General features: G+C 52.9%; 5 protein-coding genes across 5 annotated transcripts; 2 read left to right on the top strand and 3 right to left on the bottom strand.

The window, feature by feature from the left end:
- The first annotated feature begins 91 nt into the window (after positions 1-91).
- Positions 92-3002, top strand: QC761_112360 (uncharacterized protein). The gene is made up of 5 exons (XM_062874519.1): positions 92-591; positions 724-972; positions 1037-1062; positions 1121-1504; positions 1566-3002. The coding sequence occupies exons 2-5, from the start codon at positions 884-886 to the stop codon at positions 2663-2665; spliced, it is 1599 nt and encodes a 532-aa protein (XP_062737657.1). The 5' UTR covers positions 92-591; positions 724-883; the 3' UTR covers positions 2666-3002.
- A 24-nt stretch (positions 3003-3026) lies between these two features.
- Positions 3027-7716, bottom strand: QC761_112350 (uncharacterized protein). The gene is made up of 2 exons (XM_062874518.1): positions 4895-7716; positions 3027-4830 (listed from the first exon to the last, which is right to left on the bottom strand). Exons 1-2 carry the CDS (start codon positions 5984-5986, stop codon positions 3610-3612), a joined length of 2313 nt encoding a protein of 770 aa, XP_062737656.1. The 5' UTR covers positions 5987-7716; the 3' UTR covers positions 3027-3609.
- Positions 7717-8468: 752 nt separating this feature from the next.
- CHS3_2 (Chitin synthase, class 3) lies at positions 8469-13872 on the bottom strand. Its single transcript, XM_062874517.1, has 3 exons — positions 12880-13872; positions 9548-12795; positions 8469-9484 (listed from the first exon to the last, which is right to left on the bottom strand). Exons 2-3 carry the CDS (start codon positions 12789-12791, stop codon positions 9039-9041), a joined length of 3690 nt encoding a protein of 1229 aa, XP_062737655.1. The 5' UTR covers positions 12792-12795; positions 12880-13872; the 3' UTR covers positions 8469-9038.
- Positions 13873-16374: 2502 nt separating this feature from the next.
- On the top strand, positions 16375-20693 carry CHS4 (Chitin synthase 4). Its single transcript, XM_062874516.1, has 3 exons — positions 16375-19347; positions 19402-20423; positions 20613-20693. The coding sequence occupies exons 1-2, from the start codon at positions 17262-17264 to the stop codon at positions 19644-19646; spliced, it is 2331 nt and encodes a 776-aa protein (XP_062737654.1). The 5' UTR covers positions 16375-17261; the 3' UTR covers positions 19647-20423; positions 20613-20693.
- Positions 20694-21792: 1099 nt separating this feature from the next.
- Positions 21793-23472, bottom strand: QC761_112320 (uncharacterized protein; the record flags this gene model as incomplete). The annotated part of the gene is made up of 1 exon (XM_062874515.1): positions 21793-23472. One exon carries the CDS (start codon positions 23470-23472, stop codon positions 21793-21795), a length of 1680 nt encoding a protein of 559 aa, XP_062737653.1.
- Positions 23473-24097: the final 625 nt, after the last annotated feature.

Below are 24097 nucleotides of genomic sequence, written 5' to 3'. Positions count from 1 at the left end.
AGCGAGCAGAGCAATAGTTGAAGCCAGATCTCTGCATGTCGTCCAACATGCGCTAGCGGTCGTTCTAGATTCACCATGTTCTTCACTGTCGCATTTCTTATGTAAGTTTACCTAAGTTCAAGATGCGATAAGATGAGGATTGAAACGATAGCCAAGAGCTGCCCTACAAGACCCCTGTCCGCTCGGGCTTTGGTACGTCACCTCCCCCCCTATTTTGGGTGGTTTGTCCTAGTCAAGGGCCAGTGTTACACAGCTCTGCCCTTCTTGGCGCACGGCGTGGATGCGATCCAACTGGAGAGAGCAACAGCAAAAAGATAACGACACATCTCAGCTCCAAGTCTTTTTTTCTCTCTTTGTTCTTGTCTCAGACATAATTCTTCTTGCCCACTCACGCTCGCTATTGCTTTAATTCTTACCGTATGCGCCGCAAAAGTTGACCATCCACCAACCCACGGAGCCATTGTCCGCGAATTGCAACCGTGCCAGCCCGAAACGAGACACATTGTGTGACCTTGATCCGAGTGCGAATAGATACCGAGCCCTTTTCTTTCAAGCTCGCGCAAATTTGCGAGGCTTGATTAATGCTAGATGGTGAGAGATAATCCTATCGTGGTCTCGGGAAGATAGACACCGCCTCGTTGCTTCGGCGCAAACACGACCGAACCGCCGAGGTCTTAGGTTAAGCGGACAAAGAATGCTAACACAGGTGCCTTTCTCGAACAGCATATTCGTTAATCGCATCCAATTCTTGCCAGGCGACGAGCGCAAGGATAGCGCACGCCGGCGCGACGATTCCTCAACGCCGCCGACCGTTTGTGGCTGCCAACGTGGGGCGTTGGGATAGGGAACTACACTACATTACGTTGTGAAATCCGACCCGAACATGTCGACATGGAGTGGGAAACCGAGCGTGAAGGGGAGCACCGAGACGATGCGCATGTTCTTATTGACATGCGTATCCATTGGCATCACGTTAGCAGATGGTCTATCCACCTCTGGGGGAGAGTTGAATTGCTGACCAGCGGTTTACATATAGCTTCACATGGGGAGTGGAAATGACTTGTAAGATATACCCATATAAGTTTTCATTCAATGGCGTACTGATAGCCTTCTTACACAGATTGTACCCCATACCTCCTCTCACTCGGACTATCAAAGGGGCAGACATCTCTGGTTTGGGTCGCGGGGCCATTATCGGGGCTGATAGTTCAGCCCATTATCGGTGTTGTAGCTGATGAATCGACGTCAAAATGGGGGAGGCGGCGACCCATCATCGTTATAGGGTCTTTCATCGTGTCCGGCAGTTTACTTGCGTTGGGCTTCACCAAGGAGATTGTGGATTTCTTCATTAGTGACAAGGACACTGCACAACTGATGACCATTGTGCTTGCGGTCCTTTCGTTGTACTCGGTTGATTTCTCCATCAATGCCGTTATGTCTTGCGGCAGGAGTTTAGTGGTAGACACACTCCCAATATCCAAACAGCAAACCGGTGCTGCCTGGGGTAAGCCTGAACATCACCAAGCGCAAAACTTACCCAGATACTAACACAAAACGTTGTTTAGCAAGTCGAATGGGTTCCCTTGGCCATATTATTGGTTATGCCATGGGCGCAATCAACCTGGTCGGTATCTTCGGACCAACACTCGGAGACACCCAGTTCAAACAGCTCACCGTCATCGCCGCCCTGGGCATGCTCACCACCGCCTTCATAACATGCTGGGCAGTCACCGAACGAATCCTCCTCTCGGTCCGCCACGACCCCCGCCAAACCGACGTGCGCTTCAAAGTCGTCCGCCAGATCTGGTCCACAGTCCTCACCCTCCCACCGCGCATCCAAGCCATCTGCAACGCCGTCTTCTGGTCCTGGATTGGCTGGTTCCCCTTCATCGTCTACAGCAGCACCTGGGTAGGCGAGACGTACTTCCGCTACGACGTCTCGGCCGACGCCCGCAACTCTGACGACGCCCTCGGCGACATGGGCCGCATCGGCAGCACAGCCCTGACGGTGTACTCGACCGTCTCCTTCATCAGCGCCTGGGTCCTGCCGGCGCTGATCCAAGCCCCCGAAGACAAGAGCTTCACCCACCGGCCCCCGGCCAGCATCGCCCCCCTGATCAACACCTTCAACAAGTACAAACCCGACCTCTTGACCGCCTGGATCACGGGGAACATCATGTTCGCCTGCGCAATGTTTATCACCCCGTTCGCGACCTCGTTCCGCTTCGCCACGGCGATCGTCGCCCTCTGCGGCATCCCCTGGAGCGTGGCCGGGTGGGCGCCGACGACCTTTCTCGGAATCGAAGTAAATAAACTCAGCGGGCAGCCAGACCCCACAGCAAGAAATATTGAGATGCGGAACGTCTCTGTGCTGGAGATGGGCAAGCCGGACGAGGAGAGTAGTTCTTCATCTGGCGGCCTGAGCGGGGTTTATTTCGGTATCTTAAACATTTATGTCACGATCCCCCAGTTTCTTAGCACGCTGATGAGCGGGATGGTGTTTGCGATGCTGGAGCCGGGGAAGAGCCCCGAGCTGGCGCACGAGGCGCACCCTAGCGAGACGGCCGATCCGACGGGGCCGAACGCGATTGCCGTGACGATGTTTTTGGGGGCGTTGGGGTCGTTGGTGGCGGCGGTGGTGACGAAGAAGTTGAGGTATGTGTAACAACAGCAGCAGTTGGTGTAGTATCAAGGGGGTGATAATAGGGGTTGTTGTTACGTTTCGAAATGGAGAAAAATGGGCATTCGGGTATAGATTATCACGAGCGCGGCGTTTGAATTTCGGAGGGGGTTAGTTGAAATTATGTATAGCATGTTTTTTTCCTATTACTTTATTGCCGTTGTTGGTTTCATGAGGAGAGGGTTCGGTCAGTGGTGGTCGTAGGGTTTTCTTTTCCATTCTCGTCTGAGAGATATCTCTTTGTAATCTTGCTATAGGGGGCATTTGCATATGAACAAGACCACAGACTTGTACATCGTATTATATCACTTTTTCTCATGTCTGGTGAACCCCATGAGTTGCTCTGTTACACTGCTCGGCGAACCAGCCGCTTGATATGTATTGCTCTTCAAACGTATCCGAAGAAAGGTGTGAGTGAGGCTGAGTAAAGAGAAACGGGGTATTGCTCGATGAATGGTGAAGCCAACAGAAAATGAAACGGTGGGAATATAGAAAAATAAAAGTGGAAAGTACAGATGCATAGTATAGTATGCTATGCCTTAGCCTTCATTCCTCACAGCTTCCTCAGTCCCCAACCGCCTTCTCACATGATACGGTGGCTTGTTATCGTTACACGTCCAAAACCATCGATGATTTCCGCTCAACACTCACATGCTCAATGATCCCTGAACGCTCAGACAGCATCGATATGGGACTTCGTTGCGTCATACCCCCTCATTTCTTCCCATCAATAACAAACAGAAAGAAGCATAACATCCAAAAACCCCCCCCCCAAAAAAGCGTATATGTGAAAATGCCGAGGTCCTCAGCCAACCGTCCGTCAATGTCCAAGGTATCATTCCACCAAAAGCTATTTCCTTCAGTCGCCCACTTGAATCATGCAAAATGAGTCCGTCTCTAGACCAACAAAGGCAGGGCCAACATTATAATCAGAACGGTTCGATATCGAACTGCGCCGCCGCCTTCCTGTACCTCTTCGTCCAGCTCTCTTTCCTTCTTCTGTCTTCTGTGAACATGGACTCGGGCCAGTCATAGCTATCGCCTCTGTGATGCCGGAGAGGGTGCTCTCCAAGACGGACTGGCTTACCGTTGTCGTCCTCCGCCTGGAAGACTGGCTCGTCTCCAAGCCCACACCGTTCCAGTTGCAGCAACCCTCCACGATCACGGTCACAGCACAAGACCATTAGATCCTGACCGCCGTTTGCAAAAGTTACACCGCCGATTTCGCTAAACACATCCAACGTCTGCTTGGAGCGGAACGTCTGGGCATCGATGATGTTGATAAAGTCGGCTTCCTCGGCCGCCACGAGGACTCTCTTGCCGCTTCCCACTGGCGAGAATCTCAAGTTTCTCGCCCCGGCCATCTGCATTCGAATCGTACAGAGGGGAACCGAGGCGCCTGAGCTATCGGTCAAGTACCTGGCATCCCATATTTTGACAGACTTGTCTTGGAACGCCGTGGCGATGGTCCAGCCGTCGTCCGCCCAGTCACAGGCGAAGCCGAAATCGTGGTGACCCGAAAGTTCACGGAGGACCTCCGGTTTGCCGTCTGGAAGTGTTGATTCAGCCGCTGTGATGGCCACGTTTAGCGTGTCGCCCACCATGACACGCAACCGCTTGTCTGGTGACAGCGCTGTGCAGTTCAACGGGAAATCAAAGTTCTCGCAAGAGAGCCAAGTCTCAGTGGCGATGTCCAGCGTCCGGAACACCATGTCATTTGAGGCGAAAGCTGCCAACGGCGACGAGGATGACCGCGCCTGGTGGACCTGGACATGGTTCGTGATACCACTGAGATGGGTGGTGATAGTTCCGGTGTGGCAGGCCTTGCTCTCGGGCTCATTCGAATCGAGATGGCGGAGGGTATACTCTCCAATAAAGCTACCCGCCACCAGGACGCCATGGTCGGCGATGAGGGTTGATATCTGTGATCCGGCGGTGTCGCTCAGTTTCACAATCGGGCGGGCTTCGCCCGAGATGGGATTTAGTTGCTGTATGGAGTTGATGCTAGGATAAAAGACCCGTGAACGCGAAGTGCTTCCTAACAGATAGCGAAGTTGAAAGTGGGCCAAGTTCACATTACGCCTGATATTCATCCGGCGGAACCGAAAGAAGCTTTCCCTTTGTGAGAGCATAACATCAGGCAGATCGGGCTGTGGTCACCAGGTAAGTTTAGAGTTCATCATCAATACGAAGCGGCGGAAATGGGAAACTCACAGTCCACTTGTCTGAGCCTGGTATGTTAACATAGTTGTTGTAAGTGAGCAGCCGGCGTTCCCGTGCTTCTTTTCTCAGCACCCCCATATCGTCCCAGTCGACACCCTGAAAGTCGCAAATATCGCCCTGAAGATCATCGCGCTTGACACATGTCGGCTCGGCGGAGACAAATTCTTTGATTTTGTCTGGCCATGGAGCTCGCCCGCGGACCAAGCCTTGCAGCATGTTGCTCTGTCGTGTCCAGTTGTGCAAAAAATCAGCCAGGCCGTAATTGCTGGGCCTCAAGGTCCCTGAATTGGGATTCGAGAGAGCAACAGGGTGGTCACCCTCAAACCAAGTTGTCATCGCATGGTGCATCATGGGTGGGTTGGGAGCTGGTGGAGGTATTGGGTGGAATGAAGCCGCACTCATGTAATCAACCATCGTTGTTTCTACTGGTGGCTGGCCGTCATAAAAGACATCATCGCCACTCTGGAGTGATGGCTCGGGACCGCTGATGGAACCAGGCGGGCTGTTGTCCAGCCCGTCATCTTCTTCATGGCTCGAATACTCGATCCCAGCGTCGGTATCGCTCGCGCTTTCAATATCCATGTCGTGAGAGAGCAGGTTTAGGACGTCTGAATAGTGATTCACCAACGGGGTTCCAGCACCATCCGAGAAGTCACTCTCTTCGGACAGATACAGGTCGGGATGGGGTGGGACGTCTGAAGGACGTGGTGGGTGGTTATGAACAGGAAAGTTATATGGGTCGTTATGACATAGGTTCTCGTCCAGGTAGTTGTCCGAGCTGTGGTCCCCGTTGTTGTCGTCTTCGTCGTCGTCTTCCTCATCAAGATAGATTCCGTCCCCGTCGTCTTCCTCGTCCAAGTCATAGGACGAGTCCTCTCCCTCGTCGTCTGCCTCGTCAGGGGCGTATGTGGTGGTCAACTCTGGGCGGGAGGTATAGTGACTGGTTGATGGAAAAGCAATAGTGGCCTGGAAAGGCTCGGTGGACTGGGCAAGAGAGACAAAGGTCTGGTTGATGAGACTCCCAAGCCTGCGGGGTTGGGTAGGTGAGGAAGCAGTGCCCAAAATGGATTTTCGAGGCCGCATGGCTGCCAGAGTGGATGGCGCGCCGTCTTGGGTTTTGAGGGTTGGGAGCAAGGCGTGGTCACCTGGTGTGCATCGGACAGACGCCAGCAGCTGCCTTTGCTTCTGCCGTGTCGTTTCTTTGTCTTTTCTGATCTCACTTTCTCACTTTTCTCACTTTTGCTGCTGCAAGTGTCTTGTTGCTTTTTCGGCCAACTGGGAGGATGGGCGGGTCCAGCGGCAGACCCAGGACCCTAGCCTCAAGATTCACGCTCACCGAGGTGGGGGGCGTTGAGTGCTCCTGCTGGCTTCGATTGGAACCCTGGGACGTGTGGCAGCTGCATGTGTGCGTCGATCAAGTCGTCGATGGCGTCCTCGGCTGTCTGAGGGCGTTTCCCACCAAATGTGAGGTGGTTCGTTGTAAGTGAGGTGCCGCGTGTGAGTTGTGAGCGAACTGAGTTGAGTGAGGTTCAGGTTGAGGTTCAGGTTGCAGGTGCCGGGGCCCTGTCTCCCCTGGCCAGTTGGGTTGCTGTTAAAACAACACAACCAGTGGGGTGGGGTGGGGGGTGGGAAGGATGGGGCGGGGCGGGAGAGAGCGGGATGCGCACTGAGTGGCCGCTCTGCGGGGACCGGATTGTGTGTTTTGGGGGATATTGAGCAGCTCTTGACACATTCAGAACAGACAAACGAAACACTTCTATTGTTTTAGCCCTGCAGCCTGTCACGCTACTACCTCATGCTTCTCAGTCAAGTAAACATTCAACTCTGCCTACCTGTTCTTCTCTCAAAAACCAGCCGCAAAAAGAAAACAAGAAACAGGAACAAGAATTACTCCATACATAGGTATCCCCCCTCGGTTCGCTGCATCATCCTCCCGTGCTGGGCCATGTCGCCAGCCACCCTCGAGTCGGGATATGGGATCTGGTTCGCCCGCAAGACCCAGCTCTCTCCCATCTGGGGTTTGGGCAACGAAAGAGCTGCATGCGGGGTGCACGCTCGAGCTCATCATGCCTCATCTCCAAGGACCCGAGGGGGGCGTGCTCCTATCCCCTCATCCATCTCATGTTGTTTCCTGACAGAATCCGTCACCTCGCATCTCCCAAACTCGTCGTCGTGCATGCTTCTTTGCATCGTTCCCCTTTCCCCCAGTCTTCAGATTTTGCCTCCCGTCCCCATCTCTCTTCATGCGCCAACTTCCTGATTCAAGATTCGGCACCGCACACTGCTCACCCCAATCGAGCCTGGTCATGCACCCATCCCCCTTTCCGGTCGGTGTGTGTGAACTCCCATCGTCTCCTCCACGAATCCCGAGAAGTCTGACTGGTCATATTTCACACTCCCAGATGCCCATAACATGACGAATTTTTCACCGGTGCGGGAACCGCGGCCACCCTCTTTTCCATCCCGGCTTCGATTGTGAACCTCGACGTCCATTTTTTCCCTTCACCTATCTCATGTTACCGCCGGCCTGTCTCGGATTCGCTTAACCTTCAAGAAAGCAGGACATGGCTTATCCAAATCTTGCGTCTCTCGCTCAATCAGAAATCGATATATCAGACACATACATTCACTCGCACACCACAAATACACAAAATAATAGCTGACTGATCCAACCTGAACGGAACAGCCGAGCAACACACACACACAGCCAGTCCCCCTCCCATCGGACCATTCCCCCGTAAACCAACCCCCATTGCCACCATACTCTATCATAAACTTTGCAAAAGGGCTGCTGCTGCCAGCCTTACATAAACACCCACCTGCCTCACAGCAGATCTTGACCGCGCACTACACAGCCCAGTCCATACTATTCCTGTCACCAGCCCACCTACCCATCCAAGTCAGGCAGGTAAAACAACAGCCGCCAAAGTACATATACACACCTACCGATCGTATTTCGAAAACACCTGATGAGCTGACTACATCTTGACCAACGTTACACCAATAAACCCCCTCCCTATTCTGTATCACCCCCCCCCTCCCCCCCCCACACACACACTTTTTCTCTCTCTCTTCCCACCTAATAACCAGCCACAAACACCCACCAAAACCTCTCTCTACCTACATACATACATACCCGTCTGACATGAAAAGCCCATAATGACTGACCCTCCGCCACGGGGAAGGATTTCCCCTAATAACACACCACAACCCATATTTAAAAAGAAAAAGGAATTCGGCTTCACCGAGGTTGATGTCGGTAGAAGATCATACCGAGGTTGGTGTGTATGTGTATGTGTGGGTGTGGAGGAAGAAAGTTATGTCTGCTGTGTGCCCCCTATTAGATTTGTCGAACTCTTGACGGTTGGTTGGTTGCCTTGTCATATTCTCATGAATGCTCTCTCATTCCCAAAGAGCAAGAAAAAACATGATCCACATACATTCATGATTATAATCACTCTCATCCAGCCGGGACAAAACCTTGATATATAACTTCTGAATTATAAGGGCCTCTCTCCTTTTACTAAAAAAGAAAGTAAGCCGTCATCATGATACAGCCCCCCCCCTCTTCTCGAACTTCCTATATACAAAACACTCACCCAAACTTGTAAACTCTCCTTTCCATCTCTCTCCCCAGTCATCACAACTTACCCCCCAAAAAAAAAAAAAAAATTGGGGAAAGCCATTCAAAGCATACGTCGTAAACACCAGATATCTTTAAAGCCTCCTCTTTTTAAAGAAAAGATAAAAAGAACCGCCGTATATATCCCCCATCTCTAATAACTTGATATCATGGGACAATACAAAGGAAAGCGTGGAAAGAAAAGGGTGAAAAAAGTAGTGTGATGAATTCCAGTTGATGATGATTAGGGGTTTAGGGTTCAATCAATAGGGAAAACAGCACACAAAAATTAACACCAAGCCTCCCCAATCGGGCTCTCCTCTCCAATCCCATCCATACACAAACAAAAAAGAAGCAAATCACACAGCCCCCCATCACGCTGCTCCGACGAACCGCCAAACAATCGCAGTCGTCTTTTATAAATCAATAGTCTTCTTTTCGCTGAAAATGAAAATCATGTCCAAACAACAATCGACACCTCTGGTAAAAAAGCCATAACCGTAGTTTTTTTTTTCACACGTCCGAATAGTAGTCGTCATATGGTCCATGCCCGTGTGGATGCCCCTGCAGCGGTTGTTGTTGTTGGCTACCGCCGGCAATGTTCTCGCTTGATGCCCAATAGTTGGCTCTGATTCTGCGGTCGCGCTCAAACTCGGCCCACCTCTTCATGGTGATCTTGCTGCTGTCGAACTCGCCCTCATACTCAATGCCAGCCTTCTTCGTCTTTTCGCCAGCCGTCTTTCGAGTGTCACCCCACGAGAAGTCGTCAAACTTCCAGAATGCGTATGTCGGGAGTACAAAGTTCCAGATGGGGAGTGAGAAGAGATAGATGATCATCCAGACGACATAGGACCAGCTATGGGCTGTCACGACGATGAGAATAGCTGGTAAGCCGAGAATGAGACCAAGAAGAATGAGGGGAATAATCTGAGGTGGCGAGTTGACGATCGAGATGATAACTGAGCAATGACATTAGCATGCAGCATAAACCATAGGAGAGAGGTACTTATGAATCAACTTACCAACATAGAAGGTAAAGGCAATGGCGGCAGGCAGCACAAGAGTACCGATGAGTTCGATGAAGACGACAAACTGCATACTGAAGCAGAATGTTCCACACAAATCTCTGACAAGAACAAGTTCCATCAGGTTGTGAATGGTCGAGTTGATCCAGCGACGACGTTGAGAAAGCAGGACCATGAACTCATCAGGAACCGTAGTTTTGCAGACAGCCTGGGGGACGAAGACTTGCTTGCGCTTGGGGAAGGTGCGCAACATGAGCGTAGAGAGGTAACGATCTTCACCAAGCAGCAGAAGGTTCTTCTTGTGAAGCGTATCCACGACGTTCTCCGAGTAGTGCTCAACAACGTCAGGGTTGGCCAGGATGGGAACCCAGTAGTTTTGAGCTCCCTTGGGAGCCTTGATGCGGTACATGCAGAAACAACCGGGAAGACAGGTGACACCACCAAAGACCGATTCGAATGACTTGGCGAGATGATGCGAAATAAAGTACTCGAAAACCTGGATGGCCGATACCCAGCTTGCTCGCTTGTTGGCAATCTTGGTTTCACCGCACAAGCCCATGATATCGGGATCCTTGACCATGGCAGAAATCATGTGGGTGAGACTGTCGGGGAAAACCTTGGTATCGGCGTCCACCATCAGAACGATCTCGTAGAAATCAGGAGAGATGCCCGTGACCCTCCACAAGCCGTTGAACATCTCGTACTCCAGTTCTGTCATACGCTCATCGAACATAACCTTTTGGAGGAAGGACATCAGGATGATCTGACTGTCCCGCTTGCCGCGATTACCAGGCTTTGACTTCACGGCTTCGTCAGGGGTGCCGCACTTGACCACGACCATCATGGGGACACGCTGTTGCTTCTCGGTAGGGATGATGGAATCGGCGCCATAGTCGTAGAATCCAGCATAGATCTTGGCCATATTGTGTCGCTTGGCGCCACTGGCTACCGCCACGTAGGAGAAGGCTTGGACCTGATCAGGAGGGATGACCTCGTCTTTCATCATGCGCAAAACAATCTCGGGAGTCGAGTATTGTTCACCCTTGCCCTTGATGATACCGTCGCAAATAACGAGAATCACCTTGTGGCTGTTGGGATAATCAGTCATGGCGATCGAGTCCAAAGTTGTGCGGATACCAAGTTCACCCTCCGAATAGGCTGTAACCAAGCAGATCGCATGAGCGAGCGGGAAACCATTGGGCATCCAGTCGGACGGCGGTTGAGCAACCACACGCTCGTGAATGAATCCTTCCTTGAACCCACCAGGGCCAAAGCCTTGGTCGCTGGGAGTGCCGTTAGACGTGTAGGGGTCGGATTTCAGGAAGCTGGACCGGCTGTCGTTACCATGCCGGTACACAGCGTTCGGGCTGAGGAGCTGACCCGCGGCACTCTGCACTCCCATGGTTGTAGGGACCGAGGACTTGCGCTGGGAACGGTCTACGCTATACACAGCCGAGAAACGAGAGGTAGTAGGCAAGAAGGTGCTGCTGCGTTTGCTCTGACGGTCGGAAGAGCCGTTAACACTGCTTCCAGCCTCGCCGGGGAACCGCGGTGGAGCCCGATAGATGTCCTCCGTCCAGTCCTCGATCTGTTGCTGCCGTTTGCGGGGGTCGGATGATTGTGATGTCTTGCTCGCACCGTAGGTTTTGCTTATGAACCACTGGAAAATAATAGCAAGAACGAACCTTGCGAGAACAACCGAAAGAATCAGCACGAGCGAACAATACAGAACAACCTTGGACGCGATGCATCCGACAGTGTCCGTATCGACTGTTCCGACCTTGATGAGCTCCTCGAAACATTCGGCATTCCGCTTGTCACCGGACGACTGGAAAGCACGGGTGATATCGCGGCCCCGAATCGCCTTGTTTGCAGCCGAATCACGGTTTCTGAGCTCCTTGAAGCGGTCAGGATAGGTGACCTGTGTATCGTTGAACCAGTTGAGCAGATCCAGATCCAGTACATTGCCAGAGTAGACAACAAGATTGCGGGAGCTATTCTTGATATCGTCCCAGGTAAAGTACACATCGGCGGCACCGGACAGCTTCAGGTAGAAATCATCTCTCGAGCGAGCGGTGGTGTGGCAGGCGTAGCCGAGATAATACGGAATCGTCGTATTTGGCTTTGATGATCCATCCTGGTTGAAAGTCGTGCAGGGGAAATACCAGCCTAAATTGCCATCATCAACAGGGACGTCAGACCCGGGGGCGGGGTTAATCAGTCCTTTGCATTTTCCATTGACGTTTTGAAACAAGAAGCTGCCATCTTTTCCGCCGTGCTTCTCGGGGAGATCGAAGAGGACGTTGGCGCCATTTCCATCAAGACGGCGGGGAATGCCTTCGGCGGGAGGGTGGTGGGAGGATGCAAGGTCGTAGGCGGAGCCGTGGAAAATCATGTAGCCCGCGCCAACTTCGTTCACGCGCAAGCGGAGAGGTGGTTTGCCACAGACAACCTGCGTAAAGCCGAAAGTGAGAAAACCGACAACCCCCATAATAAACAAGATGATGCTGATCAGTCCCATCTTCTCCCTCCAAGCCCTCTGCTGGGCCTTAGCCGGCATCCCGAAGCACTTCAGAACAAAACCTGGGCACCAGAACGTGATGATAGCGCAGTAGATGTTCCAAAGACTTGGTGGGCTCATCTGCTCCACATGCTTCTTCTTCTTGTTTCCCTTGCCGTCCTTGGTGATTTTGCCGTGCCTCGCCCCACTCGACCTCCGTCTTGATCGGGTCGTCTTTTCCGCATCTGCATCGCGGTGGTGTTTCGAGTTCCTTTTCTTTCTCGGCGGCGATTCGTCTGACGGCGTCTCCTCGTTCCTGGAACCAGTGTTAGACAGGTCGGTGGTTCCCTCCAAGTCTTCGGCGATCGGATCGTTGCCGGTCGAGGACGGTAGGATGGCCATGTTGGCGGCATGTTTGCGGTAGTGGTAGTTTGGGTGGTCTTTGCCTATTCTGTTTCGTTCGGGTCGGATAAGACTGCGTTTACGTTGAAAGGGAGACTCGGGGGCAGCTGGCGCATCGCCAGTCGGCGATAAGGGGGTTCTCTCTATTTCTGTATTAGGAGACTGTATAGTCTCGGCGAAGGAGGAGGCTGATGGCCCACGTTGATGGTGTGACTGGCCGGCGACCGGGACGTACCCGGCCTCGATGTCTGCCGGCCGTTGGCGCCGTGAGGGCGTGTGCCGGTAGCTGTGACGCTCCTCATAAGAGGGCTTCGCGCCCGGCCGTTCGGGGAGGGACATGGTCCTGGTAAGCGCAAAGTAATGTTAGCAAAGCATTCCATCATTGTGGACTCGCGAACCGCACGCGCGATCAGACGGGGGACTTCACCCTATGCAGGAAGGGTTCTGTCCAGCGCGTCGGGGGACGGACTTGCAGCTTGTGGGCAATGGGACGAATGTCGAGGAGGCCAACAAATTACAACCCGATGTCGTTCGAGATCAGGACTGCGAAAAGTGCTTGCATTGCGATTGAAAACAACTCACACAAGACTTGTTGTCAAAAAAACGGGAGGCTGAGCCCGGCAGGATTTTGGTTATATTGGCGGCCCAGCTTCTGGCCAGTGTCCACTGCTTGCGACTGCAGCGGGCGGGGAGGCGCTGGGTTTCTCAGGAGACGGAGATGGCGGGCGTTAGCTGGCCACCAAAAATCAGCTGCCCCGGATGCCAAGAAATGAACAGCAGCAAGGTTGGAAGAGGTCCGTAAAAAGATGGAAGCGGCGCAGACTTGTTGCTCCCCTAAGCTTCCCAAGGCCGTTGGAAAGGGGGTCCCCTTAAAAGAGACGGACACAGGCACGAAGAGCTCTCGACGACGGTCCGGTAGAATCCAGCTGAGGTTTCAAACGGCAGGACAACGGCAGGATAAACAACCCACGCCAATACCGGGCGTTTCGAAAGCTCGTCGGATCGATCTTTGGCAAGTGGGAGATTCGACGCAGGCGGATCGGATGGCAGGCAATTGGATACTGGGCCCTGCAGCTCTCGGACTTTATGGCGGTTGGCGGTTGGCTGTTGGCGGTTGAGCAACCAAAACAAGCGACAGAGCCAAACGAAAGACGAAAGGTGAGGCGGGCCTTCTGAGGGCTTGACGAGCAACTGGAAGAGAATCGGGAGTCGCGATTGATTTCCTTTTGCTTGCACTTTCAGGCCAGGGGAGTGCCCGGCACCGTGCATTCCAGCAAACCTCGTATGTTTTCTCACTGTGGCTGCCCTTGGCTGGCCCTTGCTGCGCTGAGACACGCGGGGAATTTAGATCGTCGAGGGGTTAGGGTTATACTAGCATAATGCATATGTCCCGCTGACAGAAGGACCAGGGGAAATTGCACGAACCCTCAACTCTGGCTTCTGCCAGATGAAAGGGGGACTAGTTGCGATCAAGATGGAATCAGTAAGCTGCCCGAGAGGTTACGGATACAGGCGCAGTCATCACAACAGGATTCTATTATTTGTGCATAGTGTACAACTGTGTATCTTGTTGAGGATAGTGCTCGAACTGGGGGTTGCCATGGAAGCAGACTTGTCACAGAATCAAGAAAGTCGTCAACATCCAAAAACCTGCTTTGTTGTTGTTGTTGTTTTTGTCTCTGCTGGGCTTCGGAGGGAGGCTCTCGTGTTGGCATTTTTGGCAGCTTTTAACGTTTGATTGCACCAGAGGCGGCGCCAAGCCCATGGGCCCCCACATGATTTGATCAACCAATCAAGCCCGCGTGGTGTCGCACTAAAATAAACCCTTGGGTGACATCAGCAGCATCTAAGCTTATGCCTGCCCCTCGGCAGTGTGCATGTCGAAGAATGCGATGCCATGCAACCACACCCTCTTGCGACCACCATGCGAAGCTCTACCGAAAGCAGCAGTTCTCCTTGCAATGATTTTACTTGGTGTTGATGCCATGAATGCCGGTGGTCGGTGGTCGGTACCTAGTGACCGGTGGCTGGTGGCTGGTGGCTGTTCACGGAACGCTCCGCTCCAACCTCGTGTTAGAGACACGCGGGGTAAAAGTACAGTGAGCCAAACACAACCTCTGGCACTATTTCCCGTGAGACGTCCCCTCCATCGACGATACCGGGCCAAGGCGGGAGCAGCTTGGAGTCTGGAAGTCGAGCTCTGCTGTTCTGTGGCCTTCTTCATGCTCATCTAGGTCTGAGTGTGATGCAGGAGCAGTCTTTTCCGGGGATCGATCCCCCCGCGTCCAGGTTTGCTGCCGCTTCCAGGTTTCAGATCACGAGGCTATATCAAGTTTTGAGAAGTCTCCTATGAGCCAGGAAAGGAGAAGCCACAAGTTGCGAAATGAATGGGCGTCATCGCGATATATCTGCGACAACTTACAACTGGAGTACAACCGACGTATATGTCTCCGACAATCCCGTCCCCATGGCCGTTTCCCGGTTGCTCGGTTTCTCCGATGGTGTCTATAGAAACAAGCAAGGGGCGTTCTCTCCGCATTCCGATGGCGAGAATTTCTCAAGAACAAAAGAAAGGAGGCGGTCGTCAGCCCTTGTTGCCCATGCCGGTCGATACTGGTAGAGATGATTATTTTCGCGGTAAATCCGGGGAAGCCTGTCCAATAATCCACACTTGACACTTGCAACTTCGTATCGACTGTGCAGAGTTACATTTTAAACCGAAAGATGCTCACATGTCATACTCGGGCCCATCTGCGAGTTGAAGAGAATGAAGTTTTCTACTGTGTAAAATCGCCGCTGGCAGCGTTTAAAAAGAAGAGAATTGGTGTAGCTCGTATGGCGGGCGTCTTCCTCCAGTCGTATTGGTGATACTGTCAAAGTGCTACAGCGAGCAAACAACTTGTCCGGCTGTCCGGCTCGTCTTCGATGGACCACCATGTTGTGGAACCGCCGGCGATCACCACTGCCGCGCAAGAGACGTCGACCGCCTGATGCGGTGCATCCATGCCAAGGACCGTAGTATAAGTCGACCCAGCCTTACGGCAGGCTCTCAAAAAAAAAAAAAATACTGCAAAAGTCGGCTGTGAGCAGTGAGATCTTCGAGGTTTTGGCCAACAATATTCCGGAATTTCCTGGATAGTGCTTGGAAACCGTCAGCATCCATAGGTAGAAACACGAGCGGCATAGTACTGACCAAGACAGCAGGCCCTGCTTCCGTATTGCTTTCCGCTCGGTCTGCCTTTGGGAGTTGAGAAGGGCGATGAAGTCACAGGGAGTTGAGGCCCAGGTCCTTGCGGGCTTCGAACCACCGGACTGTCTTATATCATAGAATTATAGCCAGACCGAGGGGATATCAAGTATTTGCATGTATCAACATGCCAAGCCAACTGTTTCCTACGTCGAGGATGACGCATTTGCGGCGAGCGGCTTGTTTCTTCTTCCAAAATCAACATTCCAGCCAACCACCTACGCCATATTGTGCCACGCTGAGGACCCTGCGTTTTGAGGCGTCAGTGGACCTTTCGGAGGAGGCCCGGCTTGGTCTCGTTGGCTCTTTGTCTGAAATACGATCCCAGCGGAGAAATAGGGGTCTCTATGCGCTAGCAACAGCTTTTACTTTTGACGCTGCCGTATTTCAACTTGCCCCTCAGTGTCTCAACAAATCACGCATCGTATCAAGCCCCAGAAGTAAGCTGGTGATGCGGGAGAATACTAGTTGAGAATCCCAAGGCTTGGCTTTTGGAGCAGCCCTCTCTTCAATAGAAACAGCGGCATTTCAGTTCGGGGGGGAATATGGCGCAGCACATGATGTTGTCCGTATCTGAGACTGCGGGTTGCTATTCATATGCCCTGCTCGGATATGGTCCAGGTTTCCAAGTTTTCGGTGCTGGCGGCAGAGGGCAAGACACAATGGCTTGGATGGCTTTTCGCTTGTGTGAACGCTGTGACCGGTTGCGTCGCTGACTGTTGACACCCCTCTCCCATGGAATTGCGCGACGAGGCTGGAGGGGTGGCGGGAGAAGTCCAGTGGCTGGGCCTAGACGTCGAGTGAGGCATGCAGATGCAGATGCGCGGTGCTTGCCGTCTGAGAATTGCGAGGAATGCTCGATGACCTCAGCCGCCCGATGATGAGTGTCTGAGCAGGCGTGGCAGGCCAGATCTCAGATGAAAGGTTCTGGAGTATTCGTCGAGTTGACTCAAACGGAGACGCTTGCAGTTAACTTGGACTGAGGTCTTCCAACCTCGCGTTTTGATGAACGGTGGGTTTATGTCCGGCTGCAGTTATGACGGGGGTGACTGGGGAAGGACGCACAGCGTCTGTCGGGCCTGCAGAGCCACCCATAGTCCGCCATTTGGGGCCGCCTTTTACTGCTGATCTCCCCAGTCCCTCAGTCCCTGAATCCATACCAAGGCTTCTGCTGAATAGACTTAATTCCTTCTTTGGATCCAGTCGTTCGCTTCCGGCTTCATCATCCCAACGCTCGCTGAGACCCCCTCCGACAAAGTTCCTTTTTTAAAACGACACACCTTCGCTGTTTTCTGTCTGTCGCTATCACTCGTTACTGTCCCGCATCCCTCACCAGCATATATTATCAACCCACCTGTTCATCAGCTCCCGTTCTGTCTAGCCAACCTGCACCCGTCTGCAACTTGACCGTTTGAACGTCCGCCATCTCGAAAGCCTACCCTTACCATTCACTGGGAACCGGCGCCATCCAAAGAGCAACGGCAAAACAAGGAACTCGTGGGGAAAGAAAGCAAAGCCATCGGTCCCAGCAGGACCGACGACGACTTCATCAGTGTAGCATAATGGCGGCCCTCACCACTTCTTCTTCTCCGCCGCGAGCGGCTCCATCAACTTCGACCGGCAGCCCCAGTCGCCGGAAGCCCGTTCCAGTGCACAGTGTGTTGCCGGCTGACCGCTACGACTGGGGAGAGAATGCAAAGCCGTTGCCTGGCGTCCCCGCTGTGTCCGAGTCGCCGAGGTTACGACAATCGCCTGTGTCGCCTGTCAAAGTCAATTTCCAACCCAACGACTGGACCCGGCCCTCGACGGGCAACATCGAGACACATCTTTCCGCAGGCGGACCCGCCGGTGGTGCTTCCACTGCTCCAGCTGTCTCCGCCCGCCTCGACCGTGCTTTGCCCAAAACACCCGACGCTCCAACCCCCCCACCGCATACCCCAGTGCACGAGCACGGCCTCCAGCAAAGCTCGACTCCCGATGCGCTGGGTCTCCGAAACATAACAAATGGCACCAAAATGTCGATGTCTCTACCGGCTTCCGGTCCAGCTCTCTCTAGCCAGGCAAGCAACAGCCATATTCTGGGCGCCGACTTTGACGAACTAAGTTTGAGCGATACTTCGAGGAGGCAAGGCATGAATCGGAACAGTAGAGAGTCGAACACGACTGCCAGTACATCCCAGCAGCCAAACTCGGCTGACATCTCGGCGACGACGAGCGCAAGTTCAGTATCTGGTGTTCTCGACCCGTCAGACTGCCAGGACAACTCGGCAGATGCGTCAACTGTGAGTTCCATCATTGACGATGCCGCCACTCCGCCAGAACCTGTGCCACAGCTGCACTATCACCATTCGGCCTTTCTCCCACGACCGACGAGTATGAACGTTGAGCAAGATCCAAGAGCGCAGTCGAACCCAAATCTTGCCGAGACCGGCGCCGCCATCAACCGCCACTTGACGCCGACGACGAATGGCTACAGAAGGAGCTCGTTGCCTCGGCCGCAGTCTTCGTATTCTGTGTACTCTGACTATGGAGCGCGAGGGCGGTCTCCGGGCTTGCTGGGAAGTGGAAATCGGGCACCGTCTGCTCATTCCACGAGGAAATCTCCAGAAACGAGGCCTTCCTCCTTTGCTGAACTGCTCAATGTGCCGTATCCTCAACCTGCGCCAGCGCCCATCACATTTGACAATTCGCAGTTGCGCTCTGCAGTCGGAAACAATGCGTCTCTCCTCAGCGCCCAAAAGACACTGGAGATGTACCGGCAAAATGTCAAGAAGACAAACGACTATTCCATTCTCTATTCGTTTGCCGTTTTCTTGATCGCAACTGCGCAAGAAGAAGGCATTGACTTCGAGGACATGAAACGGACCAAGAGTCCGAAAGTCGGCACACCTGATGGGCAGCCTTCACCTTCCTCACCGCACGACTTGATTCGTGAAGCGCGAGCAATTCTCCAGAAGCTGTCCAACAACGGCTACCCCTTCGCACAGTACTACCTGGCCGATGGTTACGCGTCGGGTCTGTTCAGCAAGGGGAAGGAGGATTACAATTCGGCATTTCCGCTGTTTGTACTCGCTGCCAAGCACGGCCACGCAGAATCGGCGTACCGCACCGCCTTGTGTTACGAGTTTGGCTGGGGCTGCCGCAAGGACCCCGCAAAGGCTGTCCAATTTCTCCGCACAGCTGCTTCCAAGAGGCATCCAGGCGCCATGACAAGGTTGGGCAAAGCGTGCTTGTCGGGCGATCTGGGAGAGAAGCGGTACAGGGAAGGCATCAAGTGGTTGAAGCTCGCGGCTGAGGCTGCTGACAACATCTACAATGCCGCCCCATACCACCTCGGCTGCCTCTACGAGACTGGATACGGAGACGACATCTTCTTGGACGAAAGTTATGCGGCTGAGCTTTTCACGCAGGCGGCGGACTTGGGGCATCCCGAAGCGAATTTCAGGATGGGAGACGCTTATGAGCATGGAAAGCTCGGCTGTCCTAGGGATCCAGCTTTGAGCGTACATTTTTACACGGGTGCCGCGGAAAGAGGGCATGCGGCTGCCATGATGGGTCTCTGTGCTTGGTATATGGTTGGAGCAGAGCCAGTCCTGGAAAAGGATGAGGAAGAAGCTTATGAGTGGGCGAGGAGGTCGGCAGAGCTTGGTATGTTACTTCTCTGCTCTCCGAGATAACCAGTATTCTAACTTTTATGACTAGGCTATGTAAAAGCGCAGTATGCTGTTGGCTATTTCACTGAAATGGGCATCGGGTGCAGACGAGATATCCTCGAAGCAAACGTTTGGTATGTCAAGGCGGCCGATGCGGGCGACGAGCGCGCAAAGGTGCGCCTGGCTGCCATTCGTGCGGCGGTCTCTGGTGGCACGCCGATGGAAGTTGGTCCTCCTCGGAATGGTAAGATTAAGAGGCACGCGGATAACGATAAGGAGTGTAACGTAATGTGAGAAAGGCTGGAGGTCGAGAGAGAAAAGTACAAATGTATGATGACGGGGACATACGCACCAAACACACACACACACACACACACACACACACACACACACACACACATACACACACAAAAAGGGGTTGGACTTTTTTAAATTCTTTGCACACAACACACACTCCACACGGATAAAGAGGGACGTCAACGAATGGTATGAGAGAGGGCGAAATACATATTTTGTTGGCTTAGTTGGTTTGGAAGAGGGTGGGGGAGAAGACGTTGTTAATGAACTTAATACGTGTGTGTGGGAGATTGAACATCACCACACGGGCTTTTTTTTGGTTTTGATCTATGGCAGGGCCTTTTTGTTGTGAAAAAAGGGGCGGGAGGGAGACAAAAGGGGGTGGGTGCTTCCTGTAGCACGGTTTTCTTGTTTTTGGGTTTCGTATTTTTGAACGCATTCGGGGAGGGAGAGGGGAGTGTGTGGTTTAATATTTTCTGTCTTTTTGTTGCACATTGGGGGGAGGGGGGTTTGATCATTGTGTTTTGCTTCGATTTTTTTTCCCTTCTTGTCTCGTTTGAAAGTCTTGTCTTCATCGAAAGCGCGGTTTTGGATACCCACTTTGTTCTCTCTCTCTCTCTCCGTCTCTCTGTCTGTCTCTACGAAGGTACAATGCATTGCGCAAGTTTACATTTTCCCGATTTGCATATATATATCACTCACCTCTCTTGTTCTTACATGACAAACAAAGAAAAGACATTTGAGCATTTTTATGGGGCGTTTGACGTTGGCTTTGTGAGTATTACCCCAGAGAAAAAGTCTTAGGTTCGATGTGTTTATTGGGTTTTTTTTGTTTGGTGAAATGATGTGTTTGCGTGTTTGAGTCTTTGACACATACTATGCTCTGCTTGATGTGTTATTTGAGTTTTTCGGTTTCCAAACATAGACTAACGACTTTGTGTTGTCTGTTCTGCTTTTCCGTAGAAAGCCCATGCGTGTATCTACTACTATTCCTTTTGTTTTCTACGGGATGGGGCTATGTGAGATACTAGTTTTCTACCTGCTGGTTGCGGTGGCTCCCTATGTTGTTTTTGCTCATTACGACCCTTTGATTCTTACCTACTTTGTGTTTTCCCGTCTAGTAGTTATATTTGCAGGACAGATTGGAAAACTATGGGTGGACTATTGTATGCTTGGAGGTAATATGGTTACAGGCGATGATAGTAGAAAGAATCTACACAAACTATGATGATGGGGATGGCTATAGACTGTTGATACGAGAATCAGCTTCTGAAGGGCTTTAGTTCTAGACTGTATTATTAGTATGTATGATTTCTAGTGGGAGCTGCAGGAAAGATATGAATGGACTGACATGCTGCCGGACGAGATGAAATGAACCATCTCTTCGGTGTCTTCCAACGTTGCTACGAGGTCAAAGATCAGAGAATCCTATGTGATTAGAAGATCCGGACTCAACAACCTCAATGACAACAGGAATACCTAACTCAAATCATGAAAAATGGGAGCAAGCTAGTTGAATGATCTTGAAGACAACTTGGCATTGGACAACAGTGCAGTTCAGGTCATCCACAATCAAGATCAATAGAGCAAAGTTAACACAATGGATAAATATGCAAAGGCTACTACTCCGGTGCTTGACAAAAGAGACGGTAAACACTACATGTACATGTGAAAGTTTATACAATTAGAGGAGACAAGGAAATCACACTCCGGCAGGCCTACACAGCCCACCCCTCTTAATATCGCAATGTTTATCCCACCGAACCCACAAGGAAACCACAAAGGAAAAGTCTATCAATACTTCGTCAACACACCCCACGCAACTTCGACACTTGACACCCGTTCTTAATTGTGTTCCAACTGTAGCTTTTTCTGCTGCTCTATTCATATCTCTTTGTGTCCAAAAAAGGATGGGTAATGTACGGTTGGCAGTAGCGGGGGTACCGGACGCTTGAACAAATCGCCACAAATATATATACACAAGATAAGGGGGGAGAAACGACAAGAAACAGAGACCCATGAAAAAACTGCCAGTTGAAACTTTTTTTTATATTCAAAAACTTTGATGTGATAGCTTCTCCGGACGAGCTGGCTCACCACTAAACGTGTGGTGATCCACGATCCGCTTCAGAAGCTAGTTGCTTTAGTAGCCGAAAGCCTTGTCAGAGCCCCACGACCGCTCGCAGTTGCAAGCACCGGGGTTCTTCCAGGGGTCGTCACGGAATGAGAAGAAGACGACCGACTGGCCGATCTCCTGCTCAATGGAGGCAATGGCCTCCTTCTGCTGGGGAACACCGGCGCAAGCGGCACCGTTGCAGACACCAGAGGTGGGCCAGCCGGTTTCCATGCAGTAGGAAGGCTTGCCGCCGCAGATCTTGGAGACGGCGTCGAGCTGGCTGCGAACGAACTTGCCGGCCTGACCAGGAGTGGTCTGGTAGTTGAAGTAGGCATGGACGTTGGCGGAAACAACGTCGATGACGTTGCAGACCGGGGACATGTCACCAGCCTCGAAGGCAGAGAGCACATCGGTGGTGGTGTAGGGGCCAGTGTAGCCGGCAGAGCCGAGCTCCTTCTTGGTGTGGACAATGAGGTCGGCGAGCTGCTGAACGGAGCAGTAGCCGTTGAAGAGAGCCTCGTTACCGACAACGCAAAGGTCAACAAGGTGCCACTTCTTCCACTCCTTGAGAGCAGAGATCTGCTGGGCAATGGTGGGGTTGCCGTTGTCGCAGCCGGGGCTGCCGACGAAGAGACCAATGATCAGACGGAGGCCATACTTCTCAGCGGCAGCACCAACGTTGGGGAGGGTGTCGCAGTCGGTGGAGTAGATGCGGAGAGCCTCGAAGTTCTTGCTGGCGATGATCTTGACATCGGCATCAACCTCGCTGTAGGTCTTGCAGTGACCATCGGGGCGGAAGGGGGTGTAGGTCATGGCCCAGTGCTTGCCCTTTCCGCCGAGCTTGCCACCACCCACGCTGCCCTTGCCCTTGGCAGGAGTGCTGGCAGGAGGGGGGGCAACAGCCTTGGGCTTCTCAGGGGCCGGGGCAGGAGCGGGAGCGGGCTCAGGGGCAGCCTGGGGCTTGGGGGTGACAGCCTGAGGAGTGGGGGCAGGGATCTCGGAGGAGGTGAATGGGCAGTAGACCACAACGTTGGTCTCGGTGATGGTGGTGACAACGGCAGGAGCGGTGTAGGTACCCGGGCAGTAGGTGGTCACGACAGGCACAACAACGGTGGTGACGCTTGGGACAACGGTGGTGATGGGGGCAATGGTGTAGGTGCCGGCCGAAGGGCACACAAAGGTGGTGGTCTTGATGACGCTGGTGACAACGCCGTTCTCAACCTCGGTGGTGGCGTAGGGGCAGACAATCTCGGTAGCGGTCTCGACGACGGTGGTGACACCGCCGAGGGTGTGGGTGCCGCTGGGGACCTCGGTGGTGGAGGCGGCGCAGACGGTGGTAGTCTCAGTCACCACGATGGTCGTCGCAGGGAAGGTGTAGGTGCCCGGGGTCGGGCAAATCTGCGGGATGGGTGTGGGAACGATCGCCGGCTCGGTTGTGGTGGTGGTTGGGACAACAACTGGCTCGGGTTCGGGTGTGGTGGTGATGACCGGGACGGGAACAGGAGCCTCAGTGGACTTGGGAGGGGGCTGGATCCAGGTCTCCTCGCCGTAGATGGTGCTGTAGATGGTGGTGCAGGTAGGGACGCAGACCTCGGTGTCGTTGAGCGACCTCTTCTGGAACAGCGCCTTGTGGGCGTGACGGTGACTGTGGGCGCTCGCACCGCCGGCGAGGACGGCCGCGGCCGCTGCTACAACGGCTGCCTTCATGATGAGTGTTTTCCTAAACCCCGACAATATTCCAGACGATCGAATTAAACAGAGATCTTCGAGTGGGTTTTTTTCTTTTTGACTCTTCGTGATCGCGTTCCCAAGAAACGAATGCCCGCTAAAGGAGTGAAGCGGTGGTGTGAGAAAGAGAGGTAACGAACGACGAAAGCAGAAACGATGCTCTCGATGTTGACTATATCAACATGGACGGACCAAGTCGGTAAAGGGGGAGAAGCAAAGTCAGAGTGGGCGAAACGGGGGACAGCGGTAATTAGTACCAGTGATGACTGGGGGTCAACAGCCACTTGGCGCCATGGAGGAGGTTCCATCGGGAAGGGGCCAGAGCCCACTCTGAATGGATGCTTTCGTGGATGCTCAGTCCCCTAATCCTGGACAGATACCCTGACAGACCATGTCGGTGTGCCGGCCGCGCTGACTGGTGGAGGCCCACCCCTTCGTGGTGGACCTCTCATTAGCAAAGGTCACTTTGCCGAGCAACGCCGTCCGCTCTGGGAGATCCGAGGAGGGTGGGTATGGCAGACGAACAGAAGCAGAGATGAAAAGGAGAGGGACCCAGACACCCAGATGAGGCCATTGACATTGCGGGATCACTCGATCTCCTATT

The sequence above is a fragment of the Podospora bellae-mahoneyi genome, assembly GCF_035222275.1.
Source record: "Podospora bellae-mahoneyi strain CBS 112042 chromosome 1 map unlocalized CBS112042p_1, whole genome shotgun sequence".
Taxonomy (NCBI): domain Eukaryota; kingdom Fungi; phylum Ascomycota; class Sordariomycetes; order Sordariales; family Podosporaceae; genus Podospora; species Podospora bellae-mahoneyi.
Note: the sequence above shows the minus strand (reverse complement) of the source record. Positions and strands in the feature narration are given on the sequence as shown.

Excerpts from the sequence above, each read along its gene's own strand:
- CHS3_2 (XM_062874517.1), bottom strand. The coding sequence starts at position 12,791 with ATGTCCCTCCCCGAACGGCCGGGCGCGAAGCCCTCTTATGAGGAGCGT. Across the intron at positions 9,485-9,547 it reads TGCCTTTACCTTCTATGTTG|TTATCATCTCGATCGTCAAC; the intron begins GTAAGTTGATTC and ends GTCATTGCTCAG.
- QC761_112360 (XM_062874519.1), top strand. The coding sequence starts at position 884 with ATGTCGACATGGAGTGGGAAACCGAGCGTGAAGGGGAGCACCGAGACG. Across the intron at positions 1,063-1,120 it reads ATGGGGAGTGGAAATGACTT|ATTGTACCCCATACCTCCTC; the intron begins GTAAGATATACC and ends CTTCTTACACAG. Across the intron at positions 1,505-1,565 it reads GCAAACCGGTGCTGCCTGGG|CAAGTCGAATGGGTTCCCTT; the intron begins GTAAGCCTGAAC and ends AACGTTGTTTAG.
- QC761_112350 (XM_062874518.1), bottom strand. The coding sequence starts at position 5,986 with ATGCGGCCTCGAAAATCCATTTTGGGCACTGCTTCCTCACCTACCCAA. Across the intron at positions 4,831-4,894 it reads CAGGCTCAGACAAGTGGACT|CCCGATCTGCCTGATGTTAT; the intron begins GTGAGTTTCCCA and ends TGGTGACCACAG.
- CHS4 (XM_062874516.1), top strand. The coding sequence starts at position 17,262 with ATGGCGGCCCTCACCACTTCTTCTTCTCCGCCGCGAGCGGCTCCATCA. Across the intron at positions 19,348-19,401 it reads GAGGAGGTCGGCAGAGCTTG|GCTATGTAAAAGCGCAGTAT; the intron begins GTATGTTACTTC and ends TTTTATGACTAG.